At 48.5% G+C, this 17,384-nt stretch overlaps 1 protein-coding gene across 2 annotated transcripts in view; it reads right to left on the minus strand.

Annotated features, from left to right (window-relative positions):
* Positions 1-17,384, minus strand: part of MYT1L (myelin transcription factor 1 like) — a 272,855-nt gene that overhangs the window by 81,310 nt on the left and 174,161 nt on the right. For both annotated transcript variants that reach the window (XM_081157325.1, XM_081157324.1), the window contains exons 4-6: positions 13,205-13,259; positions 12,998-13,031; positions 12,662-12,724 (exon numbers count right to left, since the gene is read on the minus strand). In XM_081157325.1, coding sequence (XP_081013451.1) covers positions 12,662-12,724; positions 12,998-13,031; positions 13,205-13,259 — 152 coding nt within the window. The remainder of the gene's footprint in view (positions 1-12,661; positions 12,725-12,997; positions 13,032-13,204; positions 13,260-17,384) is intronic.

Here is a 17,384-nt window from a genome sequence, read left to right on the forward strand (position 1 = left end):
TCCTCCACCAGATTCATCCACGCTGCTGGGAACGACGTCGTGCCCATTGGCCCAGGCTACCCAGGAGACGGGGTGAGAATGGCTCAAGTAGGGGACAAAACGGAATTTGTTTGCAGTCAGAGTGCAGCTTCATTTGCAGCCTATATCCGTGGACAGAGAGGGAACCTTGAGCATCAGAGCACGGGAGCTGCGCCCCTCAAATGCCCCGTCCCCTCAGTCTGGCAGCGGGACACTTCTGTAGATGCACAAATCCAGCACTGAGGTGGGGGCTGTGTTTTATCCTTTCCTCTCACCCATACACACGTAGCTTCATCCAAACGGCAAGGGGGCTCACGTGCGGGGCCGCCATGCCTAGAGCACGAGAAGGGCCGTGGTGCCCTCGTGGGCTAGTGTACTTCCTCATCCTTCGTTTTGTAAACCGCCAGACTCGATTCCTCAACTGTTTGGAAGTGGCTGCTCCCAAACTCCCAGTTGGAGTCTTCTGCCAACCGCCACGCTTTGGTGCTCAAGGTTCCCTCTCTGCCCACGAACGCAGGCTGCAAGTGGAGCTGCACGCCAACTACACACAAATTCCATTCTGTCCCCCACTTGAGCCATTCTCACTGACTCCAGTTCCTCGAACCTAGTTAATGTGACAACAAAATTCAAGCCCACAAGACAGACTCCACTGTGTCTGTGTCAAACAGCGTGTGGCTCAAGAGCTTACTTAAATCCATGATGCACCCTGGGCTGCGAGGCCCAGTGGGTTGGAACATGTCAAAGCAAAGCCTTGGAAGGCAATTCTGGGGCATGTGTCTGGGGAGTGTGGACCTCCCTAGAAAATGAAGACACCAAGGCCAGAGATTAAATGACATGCACAGGTCAGTGCTGGACCTCCACCTACAAGCAAGTGCCTCTTCTGCCAGACTGTGACAAAAGTAGAAATGGAAACGGACCAGAACAACTCCTTCCACTGAGGACCTAGCCATACACTGTATTCCTAGGACTTACTGCGTCTAAAGCATCTTACTCCTATTAGCTTAAAGGAACATGTCCAGAGAGAGAACTGGTGGAAACGAACATGGTGCTGGCGAGATAGTCAACAGTGTCAGTTTCAACTTTATCTTCCTGAATATCTACGAGGTGACAACCCCTCTCAGGAAGGTGCCAGGCCACCTTTCACATTAACACAGCAGCACAGACTATCTGGTCTGTATTTAGTCCAGACAGAGAGATTTGATGCTCAAGGCAGCAGCTGTGACTCCATCATTAGCAAATGATTGTTCCACTTTGTACTGATGCAGGTACTTAGTACAAAACAACACTTAATACTGTACCAATACTTAATACTATAGAAATAATCAATACTGTAGCAATGTGTAATACTGTAGTCAGACTTAACAACGTAGCAATACGATCAAGCTCCTGAAGTTACACCAATACTAGTACCCTGGATTACAATTATTAAGAGGGCTAGGAAGAACTGAGAAACAAGCTATATAAAAATTTATGATTCTACCAGTTACATCGTTGCCCTGGGGGTTAAATACAGAGTGTCCCAAAAAATGTATACATACTTTAACAGCTGATAGCTTAATTTTGAAAATTAAATGTATTTTAATAAACACTGCCTTTATAATTATTCAAAGTGTATATATACATTTTTTTGGGACACTCTACATGTAAGAAAACACATACAAACAAAGTGCTAAAAATTTCCTCCTCTTTCTCAAATAAACACCACATTCCTCTTCTGCAGATGCTCTAGGACAAGGTGCTCGTCTACATGTGGTTGGTAAGAAATTATTCAATTGTTAAATATTTAAAATGCTGGTAGTTGGATGTTTACACATTTAGCTTGGGGATGGAGGGGATGCAGGAGCATTCGGGCTCAAAGAAATACGACCATATGTAAATATGTGACAGGTGTCCACCATTTTAATATGTTTTTTTAAATTGATTTGACAGAGAATGGAAGGGAGAGGGAGAGGGAGAAGCACGGTTTATAAAATGGAACCGTTTGTAAAAACTAAGTAACTTCCGACAATAAGGGAAGGGTTATGTAAATTACAATACCACCACTGGATGGAAGTTAGCTACAAAAATATTTAATGACATTGGAAAAGGCTCATGTTATGTTAAATAAAAATTTAAACAAGTACAAATTTACATCTATAATATGAGACTAAGTTAAGAAGTAACAAAAGTGCATTAAAAATGAAAGAAAAGAAACCCAGCAGTGGTTAGGGATGCCCCGGGCACACGTGGCAGTGTTCGAGGTGAGAGGGCGACCACCGGTGGATGAAAAACTGCCCCATTTCCGCGATTATCTTTTACGTTTTTTAGTCCTGTTTAAGAAAATGAGAATTTCTCTACCTTTAGTCCTGTCACCTTGAACCCATACAGTATTTCTTTTAGCTTCTCTTGTTAATAAAACATCCTGGGAGAATCAGTTAAAAAAACACCCGAAAGGCAAATTTTTTATTTATTCACATTCTGAAGTGTTTAAAAAACTGAGAAGCCAGGGATCCTTCTCCCTTCCAGCTGAAAGGGGGCAGGGGCCTGTGCCATGCGCCTCGAGTCCCGGGCAGCACCCCGATGGCCCAGTGTAGGAGACAGGGACTGCACCAGTGATGCACAGTCCTGGGCAGGAGGGGCTCCGGGGAAAGTCCCAGCCCCTACCCTCTGCTGCACCATCCTTTGTTAGAAATCAATTTAGGTTAATTTAAGAAGCTTCTCTGACAAAAACCATGCTAGCCCCGGGGAAAGTCCAATTCATTAGTCACTTGGTGCATATGGGCCTTCTTGTAATAATCTGATCAGCACTACAGACGGGCTGGAAGGGACGAGGGGCTGGCTGCATGGAAGAGGGGCCTGGGCCGAGGGGCACGTGACTGCTGTGTGTGTGTGTGGGGGGGACTGTGATGGCTGATGACACAGTCCAGGGGCCTCTGGTTTGCACACAGTTAAATGCCTCTCACAAGACACTGCTACTGAGGTTGCTGTTACTGCTGCAGCGGGCCATGAGGGCAGGAGGAGCCCAAAGCTCCTGCAGTCCCAGTCCAGCTGCCAGTCCATCACATATGGCCAGCCTGACAGAGTCGGCCACCCGAGTTGCTCTCTCCTGAGTGACCCCATGCTGCATCCCACACCCTCTGGCCCCTCTGTAGGGTGGAGTCTCTTAGACGCAGTGCCAAGTAGCTGCTCCATAATTTATTTGCCAACCTGCCTGTGAACGGAGAAGCACAAGCCATAGTTGGGACCTGGCTCCTGGGCAAGCGGTCCCCGGGTGGCGGTCTCTGCCTCCCCACCCTCTCAGCTCTCATTTTCTGCTGGGTGGGATGGTTGGACAGGGCAGCTCTCAGGAGATAAATGGATGGTTGTTGCCCACACCTCTCCCTCTCTGTCCTGTGTGCAGCTTTCAGGCCGGCTCCCAGGGGGTCCAGACAGTCCATTCAGAAGCACAACAAGACATCAGATTGGCTGAGGGATGAACGAGTGATCGAGAACATCACGGAGTCGTGTGTTATTCGTGAACAGGATTTCTTCTGAGATGCTCTCTCCTCCCCAGAGTTGTAGGAAATGTTGCCCCTTGCACATGGAGCTCATCTCTGGTGATGTCAGATGCAGCATTAGGTGGTGTTCACAGACCTCAGAGTGGCTACTATGCTACAGGGAGTGGGTCTTTTAAAAAAACAGTTGAATTAGATAGGTGGAGCTCAGAGCCTTCTCTTAACAGCAAAGGGAAGGTGTGTTCATCTTAATGACCCACCGAAGGCCAGGCATTCCTCTCTGGGTGAGGGATGAAAGGCCTCCACAGGAATTTACACAGTCCCCAAGATGTGTCCAAGTTTTCTTTAGCAGAGCTGCTCTGGCCATGTTACCTCTATGCTCCTGGCCACTAGGTTCTGTTCAGGCTCAGGAGGTATACACAAGGCAGGGCCTGGCTGGGGACTCTGGGCAGCCCAGAACCTCTGGACCTCTCCTGTGTGACCTCAGCCCCATGATGGCTCTGGGGGATCCCAATGTGGCCCCTGGCCCTGACCCCACCCATCCCAGGCTGCCCTTCCTTCCCCAGAAAGAGCACTGTGGTACTCCTAAGTATTACTTGTCAGCTCCATAAATCCACTGTGTGAACAGAGTGAAGTGGAAGGTGACTGTCCTCAGTTAGGTGTCATCCTCTACGGCAGCTAGAGGCTTGGGACCAAAGCCGGTGGCCACAACACTGGGTTGTTGCTGGGGCTGCAGTCTGTGAGGTGGAGCACTGGTCCCAGCTCTGGGGCTGCCAAGCCTGGATTCATGTGCTCTGGAAGTTCCTGGGCCACACTTAAGATCTTAACTAGGGGACAGGGGCTGGAGCCGATTTGTAAGGTAGTGTCTAGTACCAGCGGTCTTTGGGGCAAGATTTTGGTTGTCACTGCACACTTTTGTTTTGGTTTTTAGATTCATACATGCTGTGGGATTTGTCTTCTAGCTGCTTATCCAGAATGAATGCCCCTCTTCCTGTCACCTGAGACTCCATGTAACCAGGCACCCTCCTCTGCTCACACAGGCTTGCTCCTTTGGACAGTGGTTCTCACACATGGGCACCAGGGGAGTGGAAAATGCCTGCTGGGCTACATTCACAGCTTCTCACTCAGTGGGTCTGGGCTGGGCCCCAAAATTTGCCTTTCTAGGAAGTTCCAGGTGATGTTGCTATTCCAGGTCAGGGGACCCACTTGGAGAACCCCTGCCTTAGGGAAGCTGAGCAGCCTCCAGCTCCAGGGATGGGCTTGGTCCACGAGGACGATCATATCTGCCAGTCAGGGGTGGCTCTGGGACGATGGAGGACTCAGCTGAAATACTGGAGCTCTGAGGACAGTGTTGGTAGCTTCTCAGAAAGTTCCTCAATCCTCTGAGTGTCTAGAAATGGTTCCCTCTGCCTCCTCTGGATGTTGGGGGGCAGCTGTCAGGCCAGACCACAGCCTTTTCCAGGATGAGGTGAGAACACAGGAGCCCAGCGGCAAGACAGGTACCTGGTGATGGAGCAGAATCCCTGGTACTGAGTTCACCCACCTCTAAGTTCCACTTCATGGAGCCCATTCTGTGTCGTTTCAGCCAGTCTGAGGCAGGTTTTCCATTTACTGCAGCTGGAAACATTCTAAGTTACACGGAGAGTTTTTCAGATGAAAACATGAAGACAATGTTTCTTTTCTAACCCTCTACTAACTTAGCAGGAAGAGGCACTGGAGGTGGGGTTTCCGTCCGATGCTGGAGTCTAATACCGGAAGCAGGAAGTCCTCTTCGGGACAGGCCTGAGAAGGAGTCTGCATCCCTGGGCCATGGGACCACCCCTCCGCTGCTGCGGGAGTGAATGTAAGTAATGGTGAGAACACAGTACACGTCCTGAGATGTGGCTTTAAGGACTAGATTGCCGTGCGGTCACCATGCAGGTTTCTCTAAAATCATCCATTCTGACTGCAGATTCCAGCATTGTCACGTCACCTGAACTAATGGGTTGGGTGAGTGTGCCAGGCTCCCATACTCTCAGTCTCTGCATACCCTCCCCCACTACCCTCACTATCAGTGGGGGAACGTATGCTCCTCAGTGGATGGAGCGCGCAGACCTGTCCACGGGAGTAAGATGCAGACCAGCAGAGACCCACACTCAAGGTGGAGGGGGAGATCGCGTCACGGAGCCAGCCAGCAGCAGGTGCCTTGTGGCTGCCGTTCGCAGTTGCACAGCTGGGTCTACTACTCTGACATCCTTCATGGCCGCATCAGGACCCATCTCCCCACACCTCAGACCTGAAAAACGGCTGCCGTGTTTCTGCCGATCCCAGCGCAGATGGCAGTCATAAATGAACTGTGTGCTTTTTGGTGGGTTAGCCCCAGACAATAGCTGGACTGTATAGCAACTAATGCTGCACATTTTGCTGATGTCTCAAAGCCATTTCAGTATATTTTTATGTATGAACTATCTGAAATACCTATGTTGCTTCTCTCTGAATGTGAAATTATTTGAAAAATGTATTTAATTTTATCCAATGTTGAAAACATTTCCTGAAATGCATTACCTGTTTTGTTTCGCAGATGTAAGGCCCTCATGCAGCCACACTCCATTCTCAAGTGCCCAGAGATATGTCCGTGTGCAGACAAACTGTAGACCAGCGGCTAGCACTGTCCTCTTAGGGTAACAGCCAGGAACCTCTTTCTAACTGAGCGTTTACTATGACAATAAAGGTTAACTGCCGCCAGTCCAAAAGGCCTCGGCCTGAGTCAGGCGTGTTTGCACACTTACGATTAATAAGGCGTCAGAACAAGGACGAGTCTGGGAAATCCCACTTGCTTTGATTCTCTACCTCTTACAAATGGGCCCCTAGATCCAAAATTGTTGCTCTGTGTGCAACTATGCAAGCTATCAAATTAATGTTAAAATACGGACGTGCTACCTCTGATTTATAACATCAGTGACAAACAGTAAAAGGCCAGGCGTGCCGTAAAGTTTATAGATGGGGTGATGGCACGCTCAGTGATGTCTCATAGAGAATGGGGGGGATCAGATAGACTGGCTGGGCGGCTGCGTGCACAGAATTTTCCATAAACATCCCACAGCGCGCCCTGTTGTACGGCAGCCATACATTAATTAGAGCATGCGGCAGACACTGCACCGTGCTCCTGCACCCAAGTGGATCTTCATGTTTCACATGCAGGGCCTTACTAATTAAAATCAGCTCTGCAATTAAATGTGGAAAATTGTGTTAAACTTTCAAGCGTGATTAGAAAAAATGCAATTATTTTTAGGACATTTTATTCCAATGCAAATGAAATTTCTATCAATGTGAGACCGGTAAGTGGGAGGCATAGGGATTCCTATTTCTCTGTCTGTCTGCCTCTCTGTCCCCCCCTTTGTGGGGCTATAGATGCCCCTCTCAGCTGCACGTTGCCATGCTCCACTGTCTCTCGCCAGTGCCTGGCTCTGTTCCAAGGCTTTTAGTGAGAGCTGTCTGCAGAGGCATGAATAATACAGCCCCAGGCCGTGGGCGGAATCCCAACAAGGCGCACATACTCAGGAAGCGAGCCCTCCACCTCGCTCCAGAACATGCCCCGTGAAGACAGGCAATTATTCACCCCGGCTGCCACCATGGTGATCACGCTGGTGGGGGCAAGGGTACAGGAAATGGAAAAAAAATCTGAATAAGGACTATGCCCAATAAGCCAGAGAACCCAATACTTTTCTAATAGAAAAGGAAGCTACCATTTGGAACTTTTAATTTTAAAGCTTCAAAATCAATTGAGTTGGCTCTGAATTTTCTCCACTGGGAGGACTTAAAGTAATAGCAATACCCATCACCCCGTTTTGGGGGCCTGTTGACTGTGCAAGGCTCCAAAGCTACATTTGGGCCGAATGTTTTACCAGGACCCTGTTCTCAACAGACAAACAAGCTAACACACTGCAGCGAAGCTGAAAGTAAATGAGATCACTGAGTCTCAGAAACAAACCCAGAGCATCCCAGACAGGGGTAAAGGAGTCCATGTTAGGGGTCCCCTCTGCCTGTTTCTCATTCGAGGCTTGTACAAATGTCACTATTCTGAAAGAAATCCAATTAATGTCAAATACTCCAGTATGTGCAGAATTACTATAAGGAAGGCCAAAATGCAAATTCCTCTAGTGTTTAATAGTAATCTGTAACAGATACTAGTAATTTTTTATTATTCCTATTTCTACTTTATTGGGAAAATTTCAGACGGTTACTTAGGCAGTAAGTTCGGTTTTACGGATGTTCCCATTTCTTAGCATCGTTACACTTTGTTTTTAACACAAACAACATTTTATTTCAACATGGGGAGAGACACATAAACTGTGACTATACGGCACTAGAATTTTCAGCCTTAGTCAGATGCTCACAAGCAGCCTTTGGCAGAAATGCTTTGACCTTCAGGAGGACTTGAGCTCACATCCTAGAACCAGGCCGCCTGATGCTCTGGGCTAATAGTGCTGTCTCTTTATCAGGTGCGGGACCTGAACCAAGACAATTACAGATAAAGGTGACCTGTGGCTTCCTCTCACCACATCTTCCTCCCACAGAGGTCAGGCTTTGCTTTGGGGGCTGTCCCCAGAAAATGCCAGGCCTCCCATCCCACCGGGAGGCACGCCCCTCAGTGCAGGGTTCTGGTGTTGGGACATTCAAGCAGCCGCAGCCTGGGCACTGGATGCGGGGGCTCACCTGAGCACGTGCTACAGGGCAGGATCTCCACACGTCCCACTTTGCCTGGAGCCTTCCTGCCACCAAACTGTTGTCAGGAAGAGGAGCAGGCCAGCACCGTAGGTGGCTTCCCAGTCTCCCATTACCTTCCTGCCCCCATTCACTGTAAAACGGCTGTGGACACATGGGAAACGGCTTTTCAGCCACGAGTGTCCTAAATGCTTGCAGGACACAGTTTGCTTGCACACTGGTGCCGAGGGGACCCAGGGAGGAGACTGGAGGGGTCCAGGAAGTATGCTTCCTGCATGTGGGCCTCTAACAACTAAACTCTGGGGAACTCACTGAGGATGACCTGAGAGTTAGTGTTGCTTCTGCAAAGGAGGCTCTGTGATCAGACACGTAAGTGTCTGCAGCTCCCCCTGGCAGCAGGCAGGAAAGTGGCTCATGCTCAGCAGTGGGAGGCATCAGCCACGTACACAGCTGCATGTGATGATGTGAGTGGAGAGGAGGAGGTCAGAGGAGCTGTGCAGAAAAGACTGAGTTAGCATTTTGGTTCATGAGATAAGAACTTCTGGCTGAGTGCAAACTCTGCAGTGTTTCTGTCACACATGCTAGTAACAGCAAACCTCGGCTGGAAGCACAAGTCAGATGCCTGGTCCGGACACCAACGATGTTCTGAAGGTAGCTGTCTGTTGCACAGTTAGTGCAGGGAGGCCTGACCTGACCTCCTATTTCAGGTACAAACATGTTGACTGGGCTTGGGCCCCTGTGGTCAGCAGCTGGAATTTAAACATACTTATCTTCAGTGCCAGAAGGAAGCCTCGCTGAGGCGCTGACGTGTGCCTGCCTCGCACGTGGGAACTCCACTCATCTCTCTCATTTTGGCCTTGGCTGCACGGGACTCAGAGCTAAATGATGTATGGTATTTAAACCCCTGATACCATCTGGGTTTCCAGTAAAATTATGTTTCAATTTCCCTCATGTCTTCCCTACTTTCTCTTTTTAACTTTTACCTGTGCAGCTGTACGTGTGCTTACCACACACCTCAGACTGGTCATGAAGTAATAACACTGGTAATCATGACAGTTTATCTTTTGTTCAAGGACACAATTTTTGAAGTAAGGCAGACCATCTAAAAAATAAGTATTAGAACCTTAACTCCTAACCCCTCAGTTTTTAACTAGGACCTGAAGTAAATTGTGAATTCCTTTTACAAGTTATAGTTCCCTTTCACAGGGATTGTCCAGTGGCTGATGATCCCCTGCCCTCTAAGCCCCACCTCTCAACGTCAGCCACTGCCACAGGAAGCCAGAGCCCCCCGTGAAGCACATGACCAACTGTCAAGGGCCACACAGGGGGTGTCCTACAAAGTAAGAGAGTGTGTGCTAAAACTGAGGTTAATATTTGATTTCCTTAGACATTTTCTTACCATGAAAAGAAAAATCAGGGGGTTAAATATGTGACAATGGAAGGATACTTGACTTTGGGTGGTGAGCACACAATGCAATATACAAATGATGCACCATAGAATTGTACACTTGAAACCTATAGAATATTATTAACCAATGTCACACCAATAAATTCAATAAAATAAAAAAGAGAGAGAGAACTAGTAGGCATCATTTCATCACTCAGTATCAAATTTCCTAAAAATTGTTTTGATTTTTGACAGTGTTGATTCTACACACTTGCCTCAAATTATTTTTCTCATGTTCAAATAAACAGAAAACCCATCATACTAAAATAACACCTTTTTAATGGGCTATGAACTGATGTGATATATGAATAAAACAAAATTGTAGCCCTGACAGAAATATCTTCATTGAAAAACTTATCCCTAAAAGACCAAAAGTACAGGTCCTTTCATCAGAGCCCCACGGAGGTGGCCATCCCTGTGCAGATGGGACAGCAGAGGTCAGGGCCATGCTGAGGATGGGGTGCAGGTGTTTATGTGCCTGAATGGCTGTGGGAAGGGGGAACTTTTACATTGGGAAGTTTTTTAAAACTGGAACAAAACAAAGCCAGGTATAACTGAACTCTCACAATGTCCAAGGATGCTAACAGATACATGCATCTTACTTACAGAAGGAGCCCCTTTCAGTTTAAGAAATGCAAAGGTCATCCCTCAGTTACAAATTACTGATAATACGTAGATATCAAAAAATAAGACTCAGAAAGCCTCACTGGACACCTCAGAAGATTCCTCGAGAAGACATTCAGCAGTGGCCTAAGTTCTGAATGGAGATTAGTTTTATACAATAGTCTGCAACTCCATCAGGTTAAAACTTAGGGAAAGGAGTCCACATGTTAAACTGGACGGAGGAAACCAAAGCTCTGTCTTTGCACTGGGACAGCTCTCCACCGCTCTACCATGTTACACCTTCCAATTAACTATTTCCATTAAAATATTAGGGATTCTAACTATTACACACAATATAGCTCATGGTAAAAATTTTAACACTTAAAAAAATTAAGTTAAACCCGACTGGCATGGCTCAGCGGTTGAGCATCAACCTAGGATCCAGGAGATAGGGGTTCAATTCCCGGTCAGGGCACATGCCAGGGTTGCGGGCTCGATCCCCACTCAGGGGAGTGCAGGAGGCAGCCGATCAATGACTCTCTCATCATTGATGTTTCTATCTCTCTCCCTCTCCTTTCCTCTCTCTGAAATCAATAAAGACATATTAAAATAAATAAATAAATGAAACTCATCTTTAAAAAAAATTTAAAAATTTGTTGGAAGATTTCCCAACTTGGATGTTTCTGTGAATCCTCCCTAAAATTCCACCTGCTTGGCTCCTCCCACACGGTTCAGAGTGTGCTGCGCCCAAGTACCCATCCTGTCTCAAGGCCACCCTCGAGTCATGCCCATATGAGTCTAGGTCCCTCCTTTAGGAGGGAAAGGGGTCTGGGAGGCAGGTGTGCATGTGCCCCACAGGGACACACCACAGCTGATGCTGCGCACCTTGGCAGGGACATGGTGTCTGAAATAATTCTTTGGAAACTTTATAGTGGTTATGAAACATCTAGCTGACACTTAATTAAAACTTCTTAGCCAAATTTAATCATTTTGTTAACAGTATGATAAAGTTTAGTGACTAATCAAGAGATGATTTGGGGAAAATTAGATTTCACTCATGGTTTGCTAACCTGTTTTCCAGTGAAAATACAAACAATGTGGTTTTACTAAAACTTAGATTTAGGTTCATATAAATACTCCACACAATAGCATAAATTCTTTAAATAAACTATTTAAATCACATAGTTTAATAATTCACTCTTTCATACAGTAACAGTACTGATATAACAAATTCAACTAAATATTTTAAATAACAAAATTTTCTTAAAAAAAGGACTTGCTATTCCTTTGGTGCATATGTAACAGAAGCCTGATAACCATTTCATTATGGATGCTCGTTAAAAACTCCCTGCCTCCTTAAATGCTGGCATAGGGATTTGGGGAGTAATCTGTAATTTTTCCCTTGATTTTACTAGAGGACATTCAAAATAACTGCTTGATTTCACCCATAAATTAGGTTGAGCTGAAAGGACATGAAGTACAGACAGTGGAGGAAGGTCCCCTGGTGCTGAGGGCACACCTGCTTCGGCATCTGAGCTCTGACCCCCTGGGCCTGGTTTCTGATGGTGTGTCAGGCTGAGTGACCTTGGTCCAGCAACCCGATTTGCGAAAATTAGCTAAAGATACGCTAGAGCCTATACGCACTCATCACAGGGAAACGTCCACTGGAGGGAAGTTGCTTCCATGTCACAGAGAACTTCCTCACGGAAACTTGAATCTGAAGACCGGCCCCTCCACGGTGCCCACTCCACCCCGGGTGTGCACGCCTCAGGTGTGCACGACAGAATTCTGCCGAGACGCAACAATTACCTCGCCACCTCACCTCTACATGTTCTCCACACCCGTATCTCTGACAAGCCTAAATCCCAGGATTTGCGAGGATAACATAGTCGTTTAAAGCCCCAAACTCTCCTTAGACGATCAGTCCTGTTTCCCTCCTCTGTAATCTCCCCCTGCAGCTGCCCAAGTACTGGGTGTGGGCTCCTGTCCCAGGACAAACTGCTCAATTATGGAAGCCACACTCCTGCAGAAAGATCTGAAGGTCACACTTTGATTTACCGGCTGTGATTTATCATTCTGCAGCTACCAGCGTGAGAACATAGAGAAGGAGAAAGAAACCATCTCAATGACAGTGTGGGAGGGTGTCAGCGAGCTTCCCGTGCATACGGCAAAAGGAGTTTCAGGCTGGTCTTAATTTGTGTCATCTTGCATATTATCGTGAACTCTGCCCCATGAAATATTAAGAATGGCTTATGTTTTGAGAACCTGTACAAGAGACCAATGATTGAGTTCACACCAGAGGGAAAAAAGTACAACACTCATTGTCCTCCAAGAACACCTGCCCACTCATCTTCATCACTTGGTTTGTGTCCCTAAGCCATCTGAGACAGACAATGTGAAAGAACGCAGGCATTACCTTCTGTGTCTTGCATATTTGCCACTAACGTGACCGCTGCCGTCACAGCCAGGAGTGGGACAACTGCAACAGGAAAGAATTAATTACACAGGGGCCGCAGGCCACAGGCATGTTAGACTGAAAGCTTCAGTGACAGTACAGAGGAGGAGGGCCACACACATGGGCAGACAGAACTCAAACCCTTGAGGGGGAGGTCAGGGATGCTTCTCATTAGTGAGTCCCAAGGGAGGTAATTTCAGAGCGGTGGGCCGCCATGAACTGGAAGGACAGCCTACCCATGAGAAGGCCTGGACTTTCTACACTGCTAATGGGGATCCATTTACCCAGAGCACTGACCTGAACAGCTCCTGTACGGCTGGCTCCACGGGAACTGCGGAGAGAGGCAAACAGATAACAAAGCGTCACCGACCACAGGCTCCCTCTCCCACAGCACATTCCCGAGCACGGTCAAGACAGCGGCTGCATGAATCGCACAAACAGCTTCTGCAGCATGAAGGTGACCCCGAGTGGAGCCTCCGGGGACTCTGGGAAGCGTGGACGTACCTCGAACCCCTTTGGAACGTGTGCGATGACGCTTCTCCTCGGCGTCCACCTCCATCTGGGGACAGATGAGCAGGCAGTCAGTGTCCTTCTCCTGCACACAGAGCCAGCAGGGTACGTGCTGCGCCCTGGCATTTTAGCGCAGTGTTTGAACCCTGTCCCCCTGTGCAGGCAGGAAGCCTCTAGAAGGGGAGGGTCAGGCAACCCAACGGCTAGAAGTGACAGACCAGGCTGGCCGTCGGGAGCACTCCGTCAGGGCCCTGCGGGATGGGCCGAGTGTGGCCTGCTTCCTCTCTCTTAAAGGGCTGATTAGGACACACTAGGTAGGTTCTGAGTTGAACTTTGTACTGAAAATGTAACAGAAGGTTTAACCTTGTATCTGTGCCATGGCTGGGTTCTGTGTGTTCACTGGGAGGTGCAGTCTGCTCAGGAGTGGGTATCACAGGACAATGCTGTGCCTTGGGGGTACTCTCCCTGTCACCTAGTTTCTGGGGAGCAATTGCCATCCACACTGATCTAAATCGTCAGGACGCTTTCCAGGGACACAGGCCCTGTGCTCGCAGCAGCCTGTACATCTTACGCTTCGGATACTGTGAAATGTTTTCGTGTATCACTCCCTGACCCCCACAACAGCTCTGTAGGGAAGGTACTGTTACGATGTCTCTTTCATAGATCTGACCTGCCCCCGACTGTCCAAGAGGAATTTAGGCGCAGGGCCTGAATCCGAGCCACCTGCCTCCGCGTGCCATTTCTAAGCCTCGGAGCACATGCTGGACGGAGAGTGCGTGCTGCCTGTGCACTGTGTGAACGGTTCATACGTGGCAAACCGCCAGCAGGAGAATCCTAGTCCACACAGTGGGGCTAACAGGGAGCACTAAAGATGAGACGGTAAGTCCTCTGACTACAGAAGCAGAACTGCTCAACCCATCTGTGACTCTGCCTGTCTGGGTGGCCGGGCCACATAAGATGTTACTCCCTCCACTGTCCACGACAACCCAGGTCACACGGGGTGAAGCAACCCCGTCAGATGCGTGGGCTCGTTAGAGGAAGAGACTGAACAGAACAGGGCAGGCCTGCTCTTCAGGGAGACTGCAGGCCAGGCACAGCTCTCCAGACAGGACACGAAGCCATCACAGCATCACACGGCATCTCCCGATGTGCCATTCATATCAACTGACCATGAAATAGTCATTAACACTGCGTGCCGAGAATGGTACCGGGAAATAAAATACATGTAATAAAAAACAGCAGCTCAGTCAATGGGCTTAGTATCTTTTCATGGGAGGTGTATATGTTCAGATATAAGACCGAGAGCACATAAAAATTTCAGGAGAGGAGGAGCCCATGTGAAGTGCATACTGAGGAAGACGCCCAGGAAAGCTGTGACACTTAAGGACCATTCAGGTGTGGAATGAAGGTAGAGGGGCTGTACCTGCGCTTACGTATGGACCCTGCACACCCAGCTGTTGGATGAAGGAGTGAGGCAGTTTGCAAGGACAATGACAAGGTAAGGAAGGGGCAGGAGGAAGATCAGTACTGGGAAGACTTGGGGGGGTTGGTGACAGAGCAGAAAGGGCTGGTGTGAGGGTGCAGGATGAGAGGGAGGGGGCACAGTCAACCCAACAGCTATACAGCTGCTGTCATTTTCTGAGCACAGTGGACGGGGGGAGGCACCTCACAAGCATATTTTAGAAAGTAATTCATGAGTGGGTTGAGAGAGCGCAGAGAGTAGCAGAATTGAGAGGAGATGACAGTCACCTAAGAAGGCAGGGCTGCCACAGCGCCTGGACAGGTCTGTGTCCCTCGCCTGTGATGCCTGGACTTTCAGGGAGAGAAGGGTGCAGGAGGAAGGAAGTGAACTGAGGAACTGAAGGGAGAGCCCACACGAGGGGCTCCGGCCCCTCCTGTCCTTTTAGTCACTGAGCTCGTGCGCAGAGTCCGGAACCTGAGCCCAGGCACACTGTGGGTCCTCAGGATGTGGTGGCACCTCTGGGAAACATCAGTGCTCTGACCTGCTCTTGCACATGCAGGACTCCCAAACATTGTGCAACCTCAGCACAGCCTATCGGGCCAATATGAGTGACATGAGCAAAGTGCGTGAGTCCTGAAAGTGGTGGGGACACGTGTCACTCCATGGGGACAGTATGCTCTGGAGAGTGCATGCCTGTCAGAGCACTGGGGATACTGAGATGATGGGTAAGATCTACTCTTCAAGGGACTCAAAATTGACAACGCTCTGTGTCAGGGGACCTGATGGAGAACCAAGTATTCTCAATGTGGGACGGGGAACACGGAGGCCTGCACCCGTCGTCCTGGGGGAGTGGACAGAGGCTTCCTGGTTGACATGAAGCTTAACTGTAGGCTCCAGGTTTTAAAGTGTGTGTGGGGCGAGGGGTCTTCCAGCAGAGGGAACGGACATGCACAGACCCTGAGGCTCGTAGGCACTGTGGCTTGTTCCAGAGGCCTCCGGAAGGGCCGTGCTGGACGGTTCCCTAGGGGGCTCTCTTCAACAGGGTGCAGGCTCCTCAGACCTTTCTAGGAGGAACACAGGCCAGTGTCTGTCACTGCTAGTCCCCTTGCCGACTTACACCTACACAGAATCTGATGAATAAACCTACGTTATAACCCCCTGGCTGTAGCTCAGGAGAGAGCTCGTCATCACTGGCAGAGGGACTGGCTCTTCTCTGTGGGCATTACATTGAAAAATTTGGCCTCATTAGCTAATTGCTCATATGACTGCGTAAGAACTGTTTTATTTTTAAAATTTTAACCCGTTTATGTATAGGGGGACAACCTTACTTTCTTCCAGATGGACAGATGATTCTGCCATTAATCACTCACTAAATAAATGCTTTCCCCACTCATCCAAAATATCCCTCTCGCTCTATGTTAAGTTCCCACCAAATGGGGCCTCCTTTGGGGCCGCTCTGTGCTGCTCCTCCCATCGGTTACCCCATCACTCAGCCTGCTGAATCTCAGGCTCTGTTACCAGCTTTGCTCTCCGGTAAATCAACCTCCTTACGATGAGGATTTCATGAGACAACTTATAAAAATGTCTAGCACAGCACCCAATTCACGGCAGACCAAGTAAGTGATGGTTCTCTTCTCTTACCCCACAGCTAAAGAGACCATAAAACCAAGTATCAAAACTGATTTAAATTTGCTTCTACACAGATGTTTCAGAAAGTGCACACTGCCAGCAGAAAGCAAACAACTGAGAGGAGGGTTTCATCTTCCAACGTTCACACCTGAGTGTCAGGTCAGAGGCCAATTAATACCTATGGGCATCTTCACACCATTTATTCCTTCAGGAATCCCTACTCCTCCACCCCTTCTGCTCCCTCTACCCCTCCTGCCCCCTCCATCCCACCTGTCCTCTCCATGCCTGCCTGACATTTTGAAAAGGCTTATTTCCAACTGTTGACAGAAGCACGAGGTAACCTGTGTTTCTGAGTTGTTTCTTCCAGTGGTTCTGAGGCCAGCGCTGCAGGAGCTGTACTTCTTGAGGCCATGATGGACCAGCAGCCTGTTCTAATCCCCAGCTCTCTTCTCTGGAATGGAGAGGTAACCCCACCATCATTGTTGGGTTTCTGAGTCTTTCCTTAGTAGTTCACATTTAGAAAAACCACCTGGAAGTGCTACTTGTTAATAAATATTAATTCCTTTAAGTCCAGTGCTTATTTTAATAAGGATAGGTTTTCGTGGGAACTTTAAAGGATTTTATACTGAAAGAAAAGTCTTGAATTTAAAACATTACTTTTGAACCAACAAGAGCTATCAGAATGCTTCAAAGAGAGAGCAGGGGCTCCTCTGTAAAATACAAACTCTGCGCTTGAAATCAGGATGTCCTTCATGACTTTCATTTTCCCTCTGCCTTCCTCCCCAGGATAAGGCACACATTCCTCAGGCTGAGTGAAGAGAACAGCCTGTCAACTGCATCAAACACTCACATATTCAGTGAGGTTCCTTCAGAAACCTGGAGGCTGCTCTAGGACAGGGCGGAGCTGGAGCTCTCGGCCACAGCAGTGACCCCGAGGGGGCGCTGCACTCTGGCTCCTAGGACAGCAGGAGTCCCGACGCTCTCCCTGGAGTGCTCTGACCTGCTCTCCTTCTGGCAGGAACAGGACAGTAGGGTCACAGTCCCATGGTGGACCTCCCTGACCTGTGAGAGAGCCTGAACCCC

Source organism: Miniopterus schreibersii (assembly GCF_964146895.1).
Source record: "Miniopterus schreibersii genome assembly, chromosome: 13".
NCBI classification, from domain to species: Eukaryota; Metazoa; Chordata; class Mammalia; order Chiroptera; family Miniopteridae; genus Miniopterus; species Miniopterus schreibersii.